Source organism: Lissotriton helveticus, chromosome 3_1 (assembly GCF_964261635.1).
Source record: "Lissotriton helveticus chromosome 3_1, aLisHel1.1, whole genome shotgun sequence".
In the NCBI taxonomy this organism is placed as follows: Eukaryota; Metazoa; Chordata; class Amphibia; order Caudata; family Salamandridae; genus Lissotriton; species Lissotriton helveticus.
This window is the reverse complement of record NC_136061.1, coordinates 439,507,204-439,528,045: the sequence shown is the minus strand read 5'-3', so window position 1 is coordinate 439,528,045 and position 20,842 is coordinate 439,507,204. Positions and strand designations below refer to the sequence as shown.

The window sequence follows — 20,842 nt, the reverse complement described above, 5'->3', positions numbered from 1 at the left end:
CATATACTTCTCTGCCAGTTCAGACAGTTTCTCATGAGTTGCTCTCGCCTTCCGAGTAATATCCTTTGCTATAAACAGCAGCTCATCTTGTTCGTACATGTCAATCCTTTCTAAAGGCAACACACCCTCTATTATATCGTCCAGGTCAGATTTTAAGCTGGTCACATCGAGTCTTTTGGCTTTTATCACAGCTTTCAGTATACTATCTCTAGAGAGTCCATTTACATCTCTCCCATCACAGCTCTGAGTCCTACGTCTGGGCTCCGGCGTGTTATGGGGAGTCCTCCCATGCTCCCATCTCTCCAGGTCCCATGCAGTTCCATCCTCTCTGGGTGTATAGTGAAACACTTTTCTATTTCCCATAGTCCCACATTTCTCATTCTGCCTGGTTTCTCTAGGTGCATGGTAAGACATTCCATTATTCCCCGTGCCTTCGCAATTCGCCTGTGACCTCTGATCACTCGACGCATGGCAAGATCCTTCTCGGTTCTCCATGTTCCCACGATTCCAGTGCTGTATGTTATCATCAGGTGCGTGGAGAGTGCACTTAAACCTATCCCTGTACTCTTGTGTCCTTTGGTCTCCCTCACTTTGAATGAGACGAGACATCCCTCCACACTCCGTACTTCTGCCTTTTTGCTCCTGCCCATTTCCACCGTCAATATGGCGTGTAACTCCTCTACTCTCCTGACTTTTACCATCCCACTCCTGACCGCTTTCGCTAGCCCCGCAGTGAGATACTGTCCCGTTGCCTCGACTTCCCCATTCAGGTTCTGCTCTTGACCTGTCGCTCGGTGCTTCTGTGGACCTATCCCATTCTCTCAAGTCAGCCCTCAGCTCTTTATAGGATTTCGGCCGTGGTCCCCTCAGGTCCATCGGTCCTCTCTGACCCCCCAGTTCTGTTACGGGATCCACTGCTGAATCCAATGGGGTGCTCCACGTTATCGGTCCTGGCAATTGCCTCCAGGCATTGGTCGTGTTATTCTTTCTTTCCATCTCAACTCTTTCTCTGTCTAGCCGTACTTGTTCTTCCTCTCTCCCTTTCTCTGGATGATAAACCGACACTATAGGACCTATGGTAACGGGTACTTGAAGAGCATCTGGCAATCCATAAGGCTCAACCCTCTCTGTTGCTGGCATCTTCTGCACCACAACCCTTCCGACTACACTCTGTACTGGACTATGTTGCGGTGTCCCCTCACCTTTGGTAGGTACCCAATCCGTTATAGGAAGTGACCTATTCCCTTCTATGTCAACCCTATCTTCCCTTGGGAGCTCCGTACTTTCTATCTCCCTATTGTCCGGAGGCGGTCTATCTATCAGCAATCTATTTATTAGGCCATCCTCCGACTCGCTCTCGTCATCCTCTTTTAAGGGTCTCTTTTCTCCTGTAACCTCTCTCATTGGGTACAACTTATCCACTTCTATCGTCTGTACCCTCCATTTCTTGGCTTCCGCATCCCATTTGGCATCTTGCACTGCCCTTACTGATCGCCTTACCCTATCCTGGCGTCTGTTCTGACTCCTGTCGTGCGCCGCCCTAATCCACGCATTAAGGGCCTCAAACTGTGTTGGTCTAGGCAAAGGTCTCAATGAGGACATAACTGCTTTCAGCTGATGCAACACTTCTAGTCTAAACGTTCCGTATTTCGGAAAAGTCCGTTCCTCATTCCCTTCTGTAATCTTACTCCAAGTATCAAGCCACAGTATAGTATGCAACCCAACGTTCGTTGCCATATAGTGAGCTGGTGTACCCTCTGGCGGTGCCTCTTCCCCGTAGTAAGATTCTCTTCTTTTCCTCTTAAAGATCGCTCTCAAACATTTAAAACACTTCATGTTCAAAATCTACAAAATTTCTATTTTTCTCCGCGTTCGTTTACTTCCTGACGACAATCCACCAATCTCAGCGCGGTTCTCGCTAACCGGCCTATCACAGCGCGGCTTCACACCAACCGGCCTATCACAGCGCGGCTCTCGCTGACGTCACACCAACCGGCCTATCACAGCGCGGCTTCACACCAACCCGCCTATCACAGCGCGGCTCTCGCTGACGTCACACGTCCCCTTCGCAGCAGTTCCCCTCCTTTCTCCGCTCGTCTCCCGGTCATGCATGCGTCCCATTCATAATCTGAAAAATGATTACTTCCGACCAAGCGATCACTTTCCTTGACTGTACGCCCACAGTCTAACTGTAATTGTCACCTTAACTGACGAAATGTCTTTCCGTGTACATCCAGACAATCGCCTTAACTGATAGGTTACTTACACACGGTAACTTTCGACCTGCGTCCGTTACCCACACACTCACTCTTGCGTTCCCCCTATCTCGGTCCTGCGGGCGATCAATGGTACCTCATGACCCCCTTTTCTCTGGTCGACAACTACTCTGGATGTTCGATACACCCGAACCACTTAAGCTCTTCCCCGAACTTAAGATTTTCCCAGTTTGCCAGGTTGCGCGCGCTCACAACCCTCTCTCAATCACACTACAGGCATTCAACTCCGCATGACATTACAATACAGATACAACACAAAACACCGCAATCTGTCAATGCATGACCCTTGTTATACTCACTCTCGTCCGACCCTGCTGCTTTTCTCTCGCACCATCAGCACCTTCTTCGGCAGGCGATTCTTCCGCTGCTCATCTCTCGATCTCTAGGGACCTTGGGGTAATCTAACCTAGTCTAGATCACCTTCCTCTAGAAGGTAACCATCCTCTGCTACCAACTGATACGGTGGGATTTCTGATCTATTGCTATAAATCTAGATCCCAACTCAGGTCGACTGAACCGTTGGTACCTGTCATAGAGTAAAAGGCAATCCACTACTAGGTCAATCAATAAGGACTTACACCACTCCAAAGAACCACCTACTACGAATAAGCTTTAAAAGTTTATTACAAAACCAAAGTTAACTGGAGATACAAACATCTCAAAATAAGGTTCAAAAGATAAACTGGTATCAATACAAACATAAATTTTCTAAATGCTCTTAGTCGGCAAAAGAATATCACCAAACCCAATTCAAAAATCATCAGAGTTGCAAGAATAGAGACAAGCTGTAGCTTGTGAGTCATTTACAGGAAGGAAAAAATACAGATTAGACTGTCCCTACACTAGACTAAGTGACATCCCTACTTAGCAGAATCTTAACCTAAAAAGGTGTCAGCCGTAGTGACTTCCAAAGAAGATCACTCACTTCCTTAGTCTTCGTTGTAAATCGGTCTCTCGCAGTTAACCTATCTGCCTACCCATCCGCTCTCTTAGGTTCCTCAGACCATCTGCTCTAACTCCACCCAGGGGTGCTGTCCCTAATACAAAAATCACATTTACAATAGAAACGCCCTTTAGAGACGCCCCTCACGTGGTGTTGGTTCTGGCATTTTCCATGCTGATACTCCTCTGGGCCCCATCGTTAGCGTTGACCTTGCTTCTCAGGCTCTTCTCCGGCAGGACGGTACCCCCCAGGAAATTCCTGGAGCCTCCTCCAGGCCTGTGCCTGGCTCACTGAACAAAACCCTATTCATCACTCTCCTGATTGGAACCTCCTCGCACCTGCAAACAGACACTTGTACAGTGGGCCCCAAATTCCGGCCTCCACCGTATCTTCTAAGTCGTAAACCATCGAGCAGTCTCTGCAATTTATGCTTAACATGGCCTTCCTCTAACTAGCACATGCAGATCAAAAGAAACGACCTCATCTATTCAGGCCTATTAGAATTACATGAAACAGGCTTGTGCACTCTGTAAACCTTTAATTTCTTAGTCTAAACAGTATCCTAACTTATTACACACAATGGTTATATGAAACACTTCTATAAACATATATTTCAGTTCTATGATCAATAATACCTTGAATTATAACAACATTAAAAATCCACTTCATGTGAGAGTGTAACAGCACCTTTTCATTCTCTGTGAACTGCCATGTGGCCTACACATTTCTACGTTTAACAGCATTACATTCTCCTCTACAACAGCCACATAACATGGAACTTCAACATCATTCTAACATCTCTACACTTCTACATTAGCTTTTCACACTGATATATGCATTCTATTTTAATTAAACACTCTTATATATTTTCACTCTATAAATTCGACACTCTTATATAATCTTTACTAAACTAATGCAACGTGCTTGTAAATATGGTGCACTTCTATTTTTTCTTGACTTGCGCTCTCTCATGTCTATTAATGAGATGCACTTTCCACTAATTAAAAAATAGGAATATAAAAAGACATGCAGATCAAGGCTCACTTGCCTTGCACTCATCTGCATGTCCATTCACCATGTAACATAACAAAGACATCAGATGGGGGATTTGAAATGCGTCCAATACTATTGATAATGGGATTACTCCTACTCCCTCACCTTCCTTCATCACAAATGAGGCCCGCCTCCCCCTAGACCGACCCCAGCCCATAAAAATTCCACCCGCCCCCACCTCCACCTGTACGTTAATAAGCCGAGCTAACACTCAGATGTACCACACCAGGAGGGTAGGAAGGTCCTAGAAGGAAGGCGAGGGAGTGGGACTAGGAGTAATGCCATTATCAATAGTAATGGACGCATTACCTCCATTCCCTCCCTCGCCTTCCTCTGTCACAAATGAGGACATAGCAAGCAGAAGAAAACACAGACAGACAACTGAGTGATAAAGAACACCAATTTAATAACGTGCCCCAACGACAGCAGATCAGCATCCCTGATTCCTCATAGAAGTCAAAACCCTATGGCCCAGAACATTATCCAAATGTTCCAGACCAGCAATCCGATGGTGACAAACAAACATAGAAGGGGCAGACCAGGTCGCAGCCCTACAGATCTCCACCACAAAAGTAGCATGCAACTCAGCGACCGTAGCAGCCACACTGCAAGCAGAACACCCTTGAACACCCATAGAAGGATCCACCCCTTTAAGCTTGTAAGCCATCAAGACCATGGACCAAATCCAACGACTCAGCATAGCAGTGGAAGGCTTAACACCCTTTACAGCAGGACCAAAGTTAACAAATAAAGCGTCCCCCTTCCAGAAGGAGTCTACTACCTTCAGGTACCACAGAAATGCATGCCACACATCCAGGCAGTGCAAACGAGATTCCTCAGCCGAGGAAGGATCAGGACAAAACTCTGGCAAAATCACCTCCTGACTGAGATGAAAAGCCCAATTAACCTTAGGGATAAAAAATGGCACCGGCACCAAAGCCACCCTGTCCGAAAAGATCTTGTAGAACTGATACTTACAGGATAAAGCCCCCAATTCACCCAAGCATCGCGCTGAAGTAATGGCCACAGGAAAACAAGTTTTAAAAGTCAAGAGTTTTAATTCAGGACCCTCAAGCGGCTCAAAGAGAGGACCCAACAGGGCATCCAACACTAGCTGCAAATTCCAAGAAGGAAAAAACCGGACAGGGCGAGGAAACAAATTCAACAGACCCTGAAAAAAATGAGGCACCAGGCCCCCATCATTCCTCAAATTACGCCAGGAGCCCTGAAAAGCCTGAATGGCTGCCCACTGCACATGCAAAGAAGCTAATGACAGCCCCAGATGAGCCCCATCCTGCAGGAACTGCATCACTGAAAAGAGGTCATCCTCTGTGGGATCAACCTCCTTATCAGCACACCAGGTCTAAAAGGCCCTCCAATGTCTAGCATAGGAAAGGAGAGCGAGGACCTATGAGAAGCGTTCAAAGTAACATCCAAATGGTCAGGAACCCCCAAAACAGCTAAGCCCTTCCGCTCAACTGCCAGGCCGTCAAGTGTAACTTCTTCAAGGAGCTCAGGGGAAGGGCCGGAAAAACCAAAGGAGATGGAACCACAGGAAGGACTCACTTCTGGTCACAGCATATCTGGGCCAGGAGAGGAAACCAATTTGCTCGAGGCCAACAGAGCACAATCAACACCTCTTGAGCATGTTCCCTCCGGACCAGAACCAGAAAGGCCTGGACCGGACTCCCCGGCACCGTAACAGGGAGGAGAACCCAAGGTAAGTCTCACTTAGGGAGACAAAAAAGAACAGGTGGAGTTGGGGACGGGTGGAGTTGTTATGGGCTGGGGTAGGTCTAGGCGTAGGTGGGGACTAATTTGTGAAGAAGGAAGGCGAGGGAGGGACGGGAGGTAATGGGGTTTACTGATGGACTACATTTCTACCGAACATTTCTGTGTTGTTGCCTTTACTTGTCCATGAACTAGAACGCCCACTCTGCAGCAAATTTTATGCACAGCAGACAGCATTTTAGGAGGAGTGAGCAGGAAAAATGGCAATAATACCTTTTGCACAGACGAGCTACCCGCTACCAGACGCCAGATACACCACCATCGTACAGCTTCGAAATGATTAATGAAAACACACACCTGTGTGGAAACTTGCTGAACCATTCTAAAAACAACGTAAAGCCCTGAGCTGACAGGGCATCTAATCTGCCTCGCTATCAGGTCATTAGAAGCACGGACTTTGTTCCCCGACCGGGCTTATACTTTGGAGGTAGCCAGTAGCCGCACTGTGTCTATCGTATGTGTTGCTCTCACTCGCAGAATGCTGAAAGTGAAATGTGTTTTTAATGCACACATATACCGTATAAAGATATCCACATTCCAAAGGGGACGCCGCGAGCGCTTCTCATGAACTAAAGAGTTCTAAACTGTAAGCCGTTTTATCCTGAAGGTGTCCCATGCAGAAACTCCATGTTTTAAAAGATGCGCTAGGAAACATATGCAAAAAAAAGCAGGACTCCGTACGAGCCCCTGAATGTTCGTGACGCTGTAACCTCCTCTCCAGCGTGCAAACCAACATTTGGTTTTTAACAATCAAGCTATAAAGGCAAACCCTATGTCAACGAATCTGAATTTTAAACCATTGCATACCTTTTTTCAAGTCTAAGAACTTTGCTGAAATTGTCCTGATAAAGACACATTGCATGTGTCGAAACGCGTTGACAGACATCAGCTTCTTCTACTAATTCTGGGAACAACCAATGCTTTAACATTTCCCTGAATTTTGTATACCAACTTGACCGGAAAACTTTTTTCTTTTTAAATAATTTTAGGAAAAAAATGTATCAATGAATATGTTCATATCAATTTTTATAAGTATAATTAAATTTCTCATGCTATCATAGTACGTTGTGTTTTTCTCTTATTGTATCTTACTTTGCCAGATATTTCATTGTATTTTTCCTGGGTTGTTATCTTTGCTTCAAATTGTTTTACCCTGACCCAGGAATCTTATCCCACTCAGGGGGTCCTTGTTTGCTTCTATAATAATACCTTGTATACACACAGGCACACTTCCTCAAGGTTTTAAACCCCAAAATCAAAGGATAAGCAAAAACTTGATTGTAATATGTTTTTTTTTCTTCGAAGGCTGCAGATGAGATTTCGTCATACATGGATTGAATATTTTATGCTGTGCTGTTTATGTTTATTTTATTTTTTCAACTTTTCGTGAGGATAAAATTGCCATCCTCATGTATGAGAACGCCAACCTCCTCACTCATCACTCACGTAAAAGAACACCAACATCACCCAAGAGCACACCAAACTCAAGAAAGAGAACACAAACCTCATTTAAGAGAACACCAAACTCACTTAAGAGAACGCCAACCTCTCCTAAGAGAAAGCCCTACTCACCTAAGGGAACACCAACCTCTCCTAAGAGAACACCAAACTCACGTAAGAGACCCCCCTCACCTAATAGAACACCAAACTCACGAAAGAGACACCAACCTCACTTAAGAGAACGCCAACCTCACCTAAGAGAAAGCCGTACTCACCTAAGAGAACACCAACATGACCTAAGAGAACAACAAACTCACTTAGGAGAACAACAACCTCACATAACAGAACACCAGCCTCCTCTAAGAGTGCGCCAAACTCACCTAAGAGAATGACAAACTCACCTAGAATAACGCAAGCCTCCCAAAAGAGATGGCCACCCTCACCTGAGAGAAAGCCATACTCACCTAAGAGAACACCAACCTGACCTAAGAGCACTGGCGTAACGAAAATGGAGGGGGCCTCCCTGCAAGGTATGTAGAGGGGCCCCCTACGGGCTCAATTAGGAGCTCTCCGGACAGAGTGCAGTGCCGAGGGGGACCCCTGGAGCTTCGGGCCCACCCGCACCGTGTGGGCTAAGGGGAGGGGGGGGGAGCTGTGTTACGCCCCTGCCTAAGAGAACAACAAACTCACCTAAGAGAACAACAACATCACATAAGAGAACACCACCCTCCCCTTAGAGTGCGCCAAACTCAGTAAAGAGAATGCCAACCTCACTTACGAGATAACTTAGAGAAAAGCAATTATGAGAGCGCAGTTGGTTGCCCTTTTTTTGCTGACAAACGTGTGTGTCTTGCTTGGAGGCAAACATGCCAACAAGCTCCAAAATAAGCAGCTTGTTTCTTTGTCGTAACAAAACTGTCCACAGTGACTTGAGTTTTGGGCTCCTGGGGGTGTGGCGTTCGGCAATGGTGATTAATCACGCTGACAGACTCTGCTGCTCAGTGTTATGCATCGAGAAACATTTAGCGCCCACCCCACAAATCCGTAAATGCTGTGTCATGAGTTTCACAAACAGCCTGCAGGATCAGCAAGTTGAGTAAGAGAACTCCTGGAGGCGGGAAGGAGAGTGATCAACATCTTGTTCAATACTATTTAAAGGATAATATTCAATGAGTACTGAAATCGACACCCATCGACTCCAAACATTCAATGTACTTACTGTTCACTGTAACACAAGCATTTCCATGTGGTTTTGTTATATACAGCAACAACAACCTCTTGCAATGATGCCTTCAAGGCGTCAGTGCTTTAACCTGACAAAAAGAGATTTACAAGCATTCCTGACTCATTGGCATTCTCTTTGGTTCATCTGAAAATTAATCAAAATCGGCCATTTGGCCTACTTTGATTTCTTAGTTGAAATTTCGAAATATGGGACCTGTGTTTTGTACAATTCTAATTTTCGGTGGTTGATTTTTGTTTTGACAGGTGCTGGAAAATTAGAACAAACATTCTCATGTCATATTTTATTTTTTAAATACATTTTTTCATGGTTTGTGTATCTTTTGAGACTTTGTATTTAGAACATCTGTATTGCTTCTCAGATAGGAGCAGTGTTTAATTTGAGCCGGTGGTTTCCGGTGCTCTGCACAGCACTTAATTGTCAACATCAGCTCTTGTGATAGTCTGCCACAAGGTGGCGGTGACACGCTCATTTAGAGATGACCACAACAAAAGTGAATTATTAAGCAATATACATTTAAAATGACTATTACCTGCCGCCCAAGCCATTCTTTTAGCTTTGGGGGCCTGAAATAGTCCAAATTGATACACTTGTAGGAGTGTGATGGTTAGTAGTTGTGTTGTTACTATAATTGGCAGCATAGTAGGGACAATGTGTGGTGCAAGCTGTAGTGGCCTCCTGATGAGAACCCTGGCACGTATTTGTTTTATTTATTTACAAATTAAGCACTGGTAGGAGAAACGCCTCCCTTGCAGTAAGCTAGCACGCCCTTAAACTTCTACACCCTGACGATGACTGTCCCAACTTGACACATTGGTTAAACTTTCTGGGCCTCATTTATGTGCTTTCACCGTAGGGCAGCGCAGCAGGACTTGCTGCTCTGCTGCCCTACGGCAAAAGAAAAGAGAAGGAATGTGCCGTATCTATGAGATACCGCGCATTCCTGTCCTTTTTCCCTGCGCTGGCACACAATAGGCTGCCGTGTGCCAACGCAGGCACCTTTGCACCATGGTTCAAAGGTGCCTTCCTTCAGGGAATTATTGTTTTTGTGCAGGAAGGGAAATGTTCCTGCACAAAAAACAATCACAAGAGGCTTTGTTTCTTTTTCTATGTGTGCTGCAGAATGCAGCGAAAAACGAGGAGAAATAAAAATTGTGCCTCCCTTACGCCTTCCCTGGGGAGGCGTAGGATTTTGGCGGTGCCCCGGGCAGTGTCAAAATGCCATGGATGTTATTATTATAATTATTATTATAATTGCATTTATTGAGCGCACAGCTACCCGGAGGTTTCCCGGCTCTAAAGCATACAGAAGATGAACCAGTAGAGAAGGCTATGGGCATGCAAGTTAAGTGTTAAAAAGCCAGGTCTTGATGCCTTTGCGGAATGTCATATAGCAGACTTCCGAGCGCAGGAATTGGGGCATAGAGTTCCATAGGGAAGGAGCCAGTAAGGCGAACGAACGTCCACCCATTTTGGCTCTGTTGACCCGCGGAATCTGAAACTTGTTTTGGGTAGAAGATCTTAGCGTGCGGGAGGGAACATATTGCTGAACCAAAGCGGACAGGTATTTCGGAGCTTTATCCATTTTAATATGGTGCATAATGCAGAGGGCTTTAAATTTGATTCGGCTCTCAATTCGTAGCCAATGTAGTTTGCGCAGATGGGTAGTAGCCGAAGACCTGACAGGTAAGTTACAGATCAGGCGAACAGCCATGTTCTGAACCACCTGAAGTTTCTTTATTACCTCCTTACAGGCGCCCAGAAGTAGAACGTGCCCGTAGTCCATCCGTGAGATGACATGGGCTTGGACCACGGTTCTCAGGGTATCAGCTGGAAGCATCCATGTGATTTTTCTAAGCCACCTGATGATGGTGGTACAGGTGGCAGAGACCTTTACAACATGTTGCTTCAGTGACAGCTGGTTGTCAAGCAGAACCCCGAGATTACGGGCTGAGTCTGAGGGGGTAGGTAACGGGCCCATCTGCGGAGGCCAATGTTGTGGGCCCCACAAGGATGTATTGGGACCGAATAGGAGCAGCTCTGTTTTGTCCCCATTTAGTTTTAGTTTATGTCTGTGCATCCAGTTGGAGATCTGTTCCAAACCAGACTGCAAGGAAGATGTGGGAGAGTGATTATTGGTGGAAAGTGAGTAGACGATTTGAGTGTCGTCGGCATAAGAATATATTGTGAGGCCCGCTTGCTCTGCCAAGAAAGCAAGAGGTCTCACATAAAGGTTGAAAAAGAGGGGACTGAGAATAGACCCCTGGGGAACACCGTGAGGGGAAGAATAGATAGAAGAAACAGAAGTAGAGGAGAAGACTTGAAAGGTGCGATTAGAAAGAAAACTAGCGATCCAGGCCAGGGCTGTACCGTCAATCCCCACGGATTGCAGGGTGGACAGCAGGATGGAATGGGAGACGGTGTCAAATGCGGCACTCAAGTCAAGCAAGATGAGTGCCACAGTCTCCCCGTTGTCCACCTGTCTTCTGATGGTCTCAGACACACCAAGAAGCGTGGTCTCCGTGGAGAAGCCAGCCCTGAACCCAGATTGAGAACAGTGAAGAAGGTGGAAAGATTCAACGTAAGAGGTAAGAAGAGAATTAACATGTTTTTCGAGAATCTTAGAATAGCAGGAGAGGAGAGAGATAGGACGAAAGTTAGAAGGGTTGTTAGGGTCCGCATTGGCCTTTTTTAGCAGTGGAACCACCATCGCGTGTTTCCATTCATTAGGGACCATAGCCTCACCCAATGAGGCATTCAACATATCTAAAATGATCTGAAGTAGGTCTGGATCCAGAGTGCAAAATTTTGAGGGGGCAAAGGATCAAGGGGGGAGCCCGATTTTATTTCATGTAAGTATTTTTGGAGGAGCAGGAGAGATATCGGCTCCCAAGAGTGAAGTGGGGAAAGCGAGTGAATACCATCAGCAGCAGCAACGAAACAGGGGGTTGGAAGTACGGGCTCAGGGGTGGTAGAAACATTGGGAGTGGCGCCAAGGATAGCATAAATTTTGTCAATTTTATCCAGAAAGAATTTTGCCAGAGCATTGCATTGTGGAGTATCCAAGGAAGGGTCTTTTGGTGCAGAGGACATGCCAGAAAGATCTTTTACTAATTTGAACAGAGCCTTTGGTCTATTTTGGGCCTTGAGTATAGTACTGTTTGCATGATTAACTCTGGCAGTGTCACAGGCAGAGTGGTATGCCTGGAGGGCAGCCTTGTAGTTTAATTTCTTAAGTGTGCAATAGTCAGAGCGCCATATGCGCTCCAGCTTCTTGCAACGGGATTTTTCCTGGCGAAGTGAATCGTTAAACCAGGGAGCTGGTGGGTGATGCATCTGTGACTTATTCCTCTGGGTTGGCAGACACGAATCTAGGGCTGTTGTCAGCCAGGAATTGACCACAGATACCTCCTTGGTAGAGATAGTGGGAAACGTTGGTTTGGAGTTGTCAAGGCAGAGGTTTAGTTTGTCTATATCTAATCGTTTCCAATTCCTACTAGCTTTATGGGGGTGAGAGCTAGAGGAATTGTTGTGAGCTGATATCTTGATTGAAAAGTTAACGATAAAGTGATCAGACCAAATAACAGGAGAGGAAGAGTGATGAGTAATACAGGTGAGGTTCGAGATAATGGGATCCAATAAATTGCCGGCTTTATGGGTAGGGCCAGAGTTGTGTAGGTGGAGGTCCAGGGCAGCGAAGTCCTGAAGTAAGCGCATGCTAATGGGACAAGATGTGAGATTAAAATGAATATTTAAGTCTCCCACTATAAGAAAGTTAGTGGATTGTAAAATGAGAGGGGCAATGAGCTCAGGAAGAGAGGAAGCCCATGTGTTGGCCGAACCCGGGGGACGATAGATCAGGGTTCCAGTCAAGGTGAAATGAGGAGTGAGAGAGAGTTTAAGAAGGCCAGCTTCGCAATTTGGAAAATCTAAGTCATCCCATTTGCAAGAAAATTCTCTTTTAAAAATTATCGCTATACCTCCTCCCTCCTTGAGAACACGATTTCTCCCCAGATAGGTGTAGTTATTAGGGAGAGCCATGGCAACACCCTCAGCAACACGCATTCCATGTTCCTTTAACGCACAAAATGGTGTTAAAGGGGACAATATTTACAAGGCGGCATTAAGCCAAATAAAGTGGCGTAATGCTGCTTCACAAATATGGGCCAGACTCCTGCACCACGGAGCGTCACAAAAAGTGACGTTCTGACAGCGCGAGGCCCCCGCTGTTTCAAACATATTGCTGTATTATTTAGACGGCCCAAACTCTTTCATCCTCTGAATGCGAATGCAACGTTTGATCATCACGTCAAACTCAGAGTCCTTTCTGCGTGGGTGACTTGTTTGTGAAATCACTTCGCTAATGCATTTGATTACGGGGCGCTCTAGGCTTGAAAGTATGCATTTCAAGCACTTGTTCCATTAACCAGTGCTTGAAATGGAAAAAATAGAAGTGCAGGTAATCTGCATCAGAGTACCTGCTTGTCTCTGAGAAGTGCTGGTACTCGCCAATAAAAAGCATGTGATCCCTCTTGAGAAGTACAGGTACTCTCTCTCCCAAAATAAAAAAGAGCCGGTACTCCGTATGGGACAGTACCGTCCTATTTAAAGCACTGCCATTAACCCTTCCCTGCGTGTTTGCCAACTTTGCAGTTACCTTCATGCTTGTCAGAATACTTAAAATGGTAGTCAATGCTGCTGCATTCATTGATATCACCATTCATCTTCCTTGCAGGGAACAGTGTCCTCAAACCATTGTGCAGAGTAACCATGTCCTCAGTGATGCTCAGTGCCTCTTGTTTTGCGCCCTCTAGTGGATATGAAACCATTGCAATGCCATAAGATTCTATCTGAATACAATAACCATAGAGAGTAGAGACAGCTTACGGTATCTTAGCTGGCTGCTGAGTAATTTGTTTTTTGTGTTTGTTGTTTTTTTCGCAGAAAAGCACAAGTCGACCACATATCATACAAAGAACACCAGGAACACAATCCTTTGGCTCCAATCAGCTCACTGATCTCGGTAAGTCAAGGAGTGACCAGTAGCCACATTGGACTTAATGTATTCTATGTATTTATTTGAATCTCTACTTCCATGAACAAATCAATGTTTTAGCTTCAGTTGTTAGATAAAAGGGGGCAGTCCCGCCGACATTTATTGAGCTACCAAAATAAGATATTTGTTACGTCTGGGCTAGAAACTGATTTGTGTCGCTAGGCTCATGTAGTAACTCATAAATAAAAATGTTTCTCCCTTTCTCCAAATGCAAATATATACATATAGAGACAATTTTATTTATTTATGGTATTTATTTACATTTATATAAATATATATACGCATGGACATATATATTGCACAGTGGTGAGTTATACTTAGGTCAGACTTTCCATAGGAAGAGTGTAGTTTGTTTTAGTAGTAATTTTATAACTTTAATGCATCTGACAAATCTTCTCAAAATATTTCCACTAAAAGATCATCCACCTCTGCTCCGTACTGGAATGTTTTGGGGTGATTGACCAAGCAAGGGTGAAGAAAAAAGGGGGGAACCCAAAGCTCAATTTCCCCATGCAATTTACATAGAACATTTTAGACGGCACCACAGATAAAACGACTGAACATAATTACACTAGATTTGGCAGAAAGCAAGATTTTTACCCAGAAAGTATATTTTATTGTGATTCGGTCTAAATATGTTCAGTAGTTTTTGAGACATTAAGGTTCAAAATATATGAGTATATTAAAAGTTGGGCTTAAATTTAAAAAAAATCAAGAGTTCTGTTTAGCTGACGGGGCTTTTTGGAGTGAGTGCTCTGATTGACTGACTACAACATGAACAGAAATGTTGTAGCTGCCATTACAGGACTCAGGGAATTGGTGCCCGTATTCAGAAAGTGTTTTAAAAAATATTGCATACAGGGACAGGCTAATAATACAAGAAAGCCTTGTGTGGGGGAGAGGTTCTCCCCTTGGGCACAAAATAGAAAAAAAATGTGTGGTCACCACGATCCGGCGGGACAAAATGGGGGACTGAGAAAATGACTCATAAAACACAATTTGGAGTGGGTATCAGCCGCCCAAGGGAAGTTGGGCACCCAACCCCATGTCGTTAATGGGTGAAGTTATCAAAACTATTTCCGAACAATAATTTGATTGGCAAAATACTTAGGGGCAGATTTATGATAACTGGCGCATCCCCAGGGATGCGCCAGTTATTTTGCGCCGCTGCTCCGCCACCCATGGTGCGCCGCATTTACAATGCGGCGCACCATGGGGCAAAAACGGCACAGATGCGTGACGCATCTGTGCCGTAAAGGTGGCGCATTGCTGGAGTTGCGTCGCAAGCGCGACGCAGCTCCAGCAAGGCTCGGGGGTGCCCCATCTTTACAATGCTGCGTCAAGACCTACGCCTGCTTCAAGCAGGCGCAGGGTTTTGACGCAGCATTGCCCTGAAAGTGACTGAGTGAAATCTTATAGATTTCACTCAGTCACTTTGCGAGGCGCACCTGCCCCGGAACGCCCACCCTACGCCGGAACGCCCACAAGTGGCGCAGGGCTTTACAACGTGACGCATCTGCCTAGATATCTTTACGTTGTAAATGGGTCATAGGGATGCGCCACGTTTACGCCGCAGTTGCGTGACGCAACGTGGCGCATTCCCATCATAAATCTGCCCCTAAGGCTGATCTTCTAATCTCAGCATACATTGTCTCACTGGAGAGGCCCACGAGAGGGCAGCACTGGTATTTTAGCATTCAAATTAGAGTTCAGCAATAGTTTTGATGATTAGCCACACATGCCGAACGTGAACAAGTACCGGAAAGGTACGAAACATGTCTGACTACAGAAATGGTGCAAATGTTACTCACCGGAGTTGTTTTGAGGTGCTATTGATAAAAAGGTAACCTGCATCGGGAGTGCGTTTTTGTTTATGGACAACTGCTTGATGGATGAATTACATCAGTCCGGCCATTAAGACTGCACCACCGCAGTATTGGAAGTGGGTCCTTGGCTTGAAATGAGTTCTGAATCACACGGGACAGCAGGTGCGGTAGAGAAATGTTTAATTAGAATAACTCAGAGAGATAACATTGAACAGCCCATTGAAGGGTCAGAGATATTGACATTTGAAACATGTTTGGCATTGTCAACCTACTGAAGGGTTAACTGTGGACTCAGGGGCGTAACACAGGCCCCCGCAGCCCACGCAGTGCGGGGGAGGGGGGGGCGAAGTTCCAGGGGGCCCCCTCGGCATTGCACTCTGTCCGGAGAGCTCCTAATTGAGCCCGGAGGGGGCCCCTCTACGTACCTTGCAGGGAGGCCCCCTCAATTTTCGTTACGCCAGTGTGTGGACTAGGCCGAACTTCGAATCCCAGCATGCGTTATCTCACTGGAGAGTCACACTAGAGGACAACACTGGTATTGCAGTAATCAAATTAGTGTTCAGCAATAGTTTTGATGATTGACCACATATGCAGCCTGCGACCAAGGACCAGAGAGGTCCGAAACGCGCCTAACTAAAGAAATGGTTTTAATGCTACTCACTGGGGTTGTTTAGAGCTGCTATTTATCATTTTTTACCTTCACTGGGACTGTCTTTATGGACAACTTCTTGATGGATACATATGTATGTGTGTGTGTTGCAAATTCCCCTTTCTGCAAGGTCCCCCCAAACCTTTTTGCCTTCCTGTCCCTATTTGCTGAATCAGTTTGTGTTGGCTCTAGGACTCTGGGCACTTTACCACTACTATCCAGTGCTATAGTGCATATGATTGCTACTCTAAACATGGTAACCTTGGTTTAATCACAACTGCCTTATTTAATTTACTTGTAAGTCCCTGGTAAAGTTCCCTGTATGAGTCCAGGGACTGTAAATAAAATGTCACTAGTGGGCCTGCAGCACTAATTGTGCCAACCACTTCGGTATCCCTTTAAACATGTCTCATGTCTGCCACAGGAGGGACTGTGTGTGCAGTTTTAAACCTTTATAATCTGGCATCTTAACCTACTTGCCAGGCCCAAACCCTCCCTTTTGTTGCATATAGGTAACACCTAAGGTAAGCCCTAGTCAGTTTATTTAAAATGCAGGACATGTGCCCCTGAGTTTTACATGTCCTGGTGATGAAAAACGATCTAATTAGTTTTCACCACTGCTAGGCCTATCTTTGCCATAGGTTAACATTGGGATTGCCTTTAAACATCCTTTAATTGGGAAAAGGTAGAAATTTTAAGTTTGGTGTCTCTGGACTCACAATTTAAAATCCCAACTTATGGTGAAGTTGGATAATAAGTTGTCAGTCCGAAAATGCCACTTTTTGAAAGCTGCCTTAGTCTTACTTCAAACATTCGATGCCTTTGCCTGTCTCTGAATATACGTCTGGGTTGGGTGACAGCTGAGCTTTGTGCATTCCCTCGACACAGTCACATACAAAGGAAGGTGAGATATGCCACTCACATCCTATTTGCCCATCACCAGGCTCATGGGTCGTCCTGAGCTAGATTGAGATGGCAGAGCTGACATTTGCACCTGATTAGGGCTGTGCCTGTCCCCACACAAAGAGCTGCAAATCCCCTCTTCAGTATGTCTGGAACCAGGGAAGGAAAGGCAGGGACCTTGTTAGGTTCAAATGCCCCTTTTGAAGTCTCCCTACTTCAGAGGCTAAAATGGGTATACATACTGGACCTCTGACACTATATACTCAGTTCACATTTGGGACCTGAGGAGATTGAGACAGGAAGAGGAGCTGTGCTGCAGGAGGGACTGCAACCTTGATACCTGCTTTGCTGTGTTTGCCTGCTGCCAGCTGAGTGCTGTACAATAGGAGGGACTGACACTTTACTACTTGTTTTGCTGTGTTGGCATGCTGCCTGCTGCCTCTGCCATGGGAGTGAGAAGGACTGGATCTACTTTCCACAACCTCTAAAACCTAAGTCGCTCCCAGGGCTTGTTGGCTTGCCCCCTGGTTAGGAAATCTCAGGGTCATCAAAGAGTTTGTTTCCCTCCCTATGCTGTTGATGGACTCTGCCATTGATGAGTCCAGCAGGATCAGCAATAAGTGCCTGACCTGCAGCTGAGTGTTCCAAGGATCAGCGTGTCTGACCTACAGCTGAGTTTGCCAAAGACCAGCGCTTCGCGGCTGTATACCAATCAAAATTGCCGCATTCATTTCCAACGACGCCCGAGCACCATAGAAAGACCTCACAGCATGGCTCAAATGCGATGTTTTGCCTTGGCTAGACAGAGTTCGCTGGCGATGGGAGCACCGCATCAGTCCACCTATGTAAACAGAACCAACGCTGTGCTTTCAACATCGGTGGCCCCTCTAGAAGGATTCGATGACACAGGTCACACCTGCGAGGATCGTCCACCCCACATCAGCCTGTCTACGTGCATCGGCACAGACGTATTGGGCTTTTAATGCCAACGACCCCTCCAGTCTGGTACTATTCTCAGCGGGAGCTGTGGGGTGCCTGTAGCCGGCGTGCGCTTCCTCATGGGCAGCTGGAACTGTGTGATTATACCGGTCTAAGCAACCTGCCATAACATTTGAGTCGCGAGTGACTTTTGGGGGTATTTTCTTATCAATATATTGTGAGAAAGCATCTCTGGAGATCCCCTAAGGGATTTTGTCATTTTACTCCGCCAATAAACTTTGAATCAATAGTGACATTTAAGAGCTGTTTTACCATTGTACTTAAATGCATATATTGAGATCCACTGATTAGATTTATGTTATTGTTAAGTAAAATATACTCTATTTGCCTAACTTAGTGTTGAGTTGTTTGGTGGTGTTTTCATTGTGTTACTGTAATTAAAGTGTGCACAAATACTTTACACATTGCCTCTTAAGTTAAGCTTGACTGCTCTGTACCAAGCTACCAAAAGGTGAGCCCAGGTTAATTTAGGTTGGGCATCTGTCTTACTCTGATTAGAAGTGTGGCTCCTGCTTGGACAGGGTGTATACCCTGCTAACCATAAACCCCAATTTCTAACATTAGATAACTTGTCTTTTCAAATTTCGTTCACATTTTCATGCTGCCCATTGTAGCATGCAGCATGGAAAAACATGGCAGCCCTCTTCAGCCATTTGCTCTCCTGCACTATCAGTGATAGCATATTTTCCGATCACATGTACACCTCCGTCTTAAAAGCAGTGCACCTCGGGGGGCGTGGCCAGGCGCCAACAAGGATGGCCGCCTAGAACCCGAGCTCCGCCGGGACGACTGCTGTCCCCGACAATCCGTCCTTGAATCCTGGCCGGAGCGCACTCAGACTCGCGCACCGGCCCCCTAGAGTGTCCCGCTGCCGATCCGCGCTTGGAGCGGGAGGCGAGCTCCTTCCAGGGGCGAAGCGCTGCCACACTGGTCACCCGGCCGGATCATCAACTGCGGCCTGGAGCCCGAGACCGGAGCGGCCCGGCACTTTAGACCCCGGCTTGCGGCCTGCTTATCGGAGCCCGAGATTGGGCCGAACTCCCGGTTTTCGGCGGGAAGTGGCTCCGAACACGGCGTCGCTGGGACAGACCTTACCCCCCCCTGTGAGTGCGGAGGTGGGGAGACATCGCGGCCACACGAGGCGCCAAAAGCCCGGGAACACTGTGCTGCCGGCCAGCAGGGGGCAGGCGAACCCCGCCGCACCCCCACGCACGATCCTGGACTGGGGCAGAGGGCTGGAGCGATCTGCATATCACCGGCATCTACCGGAGGTGAGAGCCAGGCGCTGGAATAGCGGTGGGCCGCACCGAACGCCACGCGCACGGGAGGGGAACCCCTGCGGACCTCACAGCTGGGCCTTGGGCAATTCGCAGTGCTAGTCACGCTACGGCCCGGAACGAGAGTGACCACCGCCGACTACTGACCCGGACTGGGGGGCCCACAGGAGAGACTGCCTGGATCCACGATGAGGCCCAAAACGGGAGTTCCGACCCAAACGAACAAGTTGGACAAATATGTGGTGGCCACCGGCTCCACGCAGTCGGGAGCGAAGGGGGGAGGCACCGCGGACGCGACTGAGCCCTCGCTGACCTCCATAATGGCCGCTATACAAACGCTTGGCACCACTCTTGAATCAAAAATGGACAAGGTAACGATCGAAGTTAATCTACTGTGTACTGACCTCGGCAAGACCACTGAAAGGTCCAAGATCAACGAAACGGACATTGCAACGCTCCAGGCCTCCTCGAAGCAACTGGAAGGACGGGTAAACGAACTCGTCCACCAACACCGCCTAATGGCTTTGAGACTCGAGGACCAGGAAGGGAGAGCCAGGCGCAGCAACATACGCGTCGTAGGTGTGCCGGAAGATTCAGAGGGGCATAGTGCGGAGCTGTTTTTGGTAGACCTAATCCTGCACCACCTTCGGCCAAAGAGGCTGTCAAAGTTTTTCACCATCGAGCGGGCCCACCGAGCCCTGCTCCCCAAGCCCAAGCCGGGCGCCCCGCCACGCACGATCATTGCAAAAATCCTGAACTACCGAGACCGGGATGCCATCCTTCAAGCGGCCAGACAACAAGGAGACCTGCAGTACGAGGGGACCACCATCAGATTCTTTCCCGACTTCACCTTGCGGGTCTAGCAGGAACGCCGCTCGTTCATGGGAGTGAAGGCAGCACTCAGAGAGCGAGGGATCAAATACATGATGTTCTTCCCTGCGAAACTCAAGATAATATTTGGGGGCAAATCCCGATTCTTCACTTCGCCGGAGGCGGTCCAGGAGTGGCTCGACGGACAGGCGCCGGAGGCGTCGGCAACACAGAACCGAGACGTCTGGAGAGAACCTGGAGCCCCTTCCCCGGGGTCAGCGGCTGAGAGATCCGCAGGGGACGAACAGAGCCAAAGGTCATGGCATTCCAGATCCAACAGTCCTCGCTGGAACTCCCCCCAAGACAACGCAGCGCGGTGAGACACCGGGCAGCAAGACCACGCTATCTGACCACAACTGCGCTGGAGTCCACAGCGGTAAGACTCCTTTCACTGATTTGGGGTGCGGGCACACTCCTCCATGACCACTGTGCTCCTGGCTGATCGCCGCATTTCCATAGACTTAAGGGACCAACTTTTGGGGACACAGGAATGGCGGGTGGAGTTGGGACTGGCTC

General features: G+C 47.0%; 1 protein-coding gene across 1 annotated transcript in view; it reads left to right on the top strand.

The window, feature by feature from the left end:
- ADAM23 (ADAM metallopeptidase domain 23) overlaps positions 1–20,842 on the top strand; it is a 748,300-nt gene that overhangs the window by 433,683 nt on the left and 293,775 nt on the right. The window contains exon 7 of the mRNA XM_078680301.1: positions 13,691–13,769. Within this exon, the coding sequence (XP_078536427.1) occupies positions 13,691–13,769 (79 nt within the window). The remainder of the gene's footprint in view (positions 1–13,690; positions 13,770–20,842) is intronic.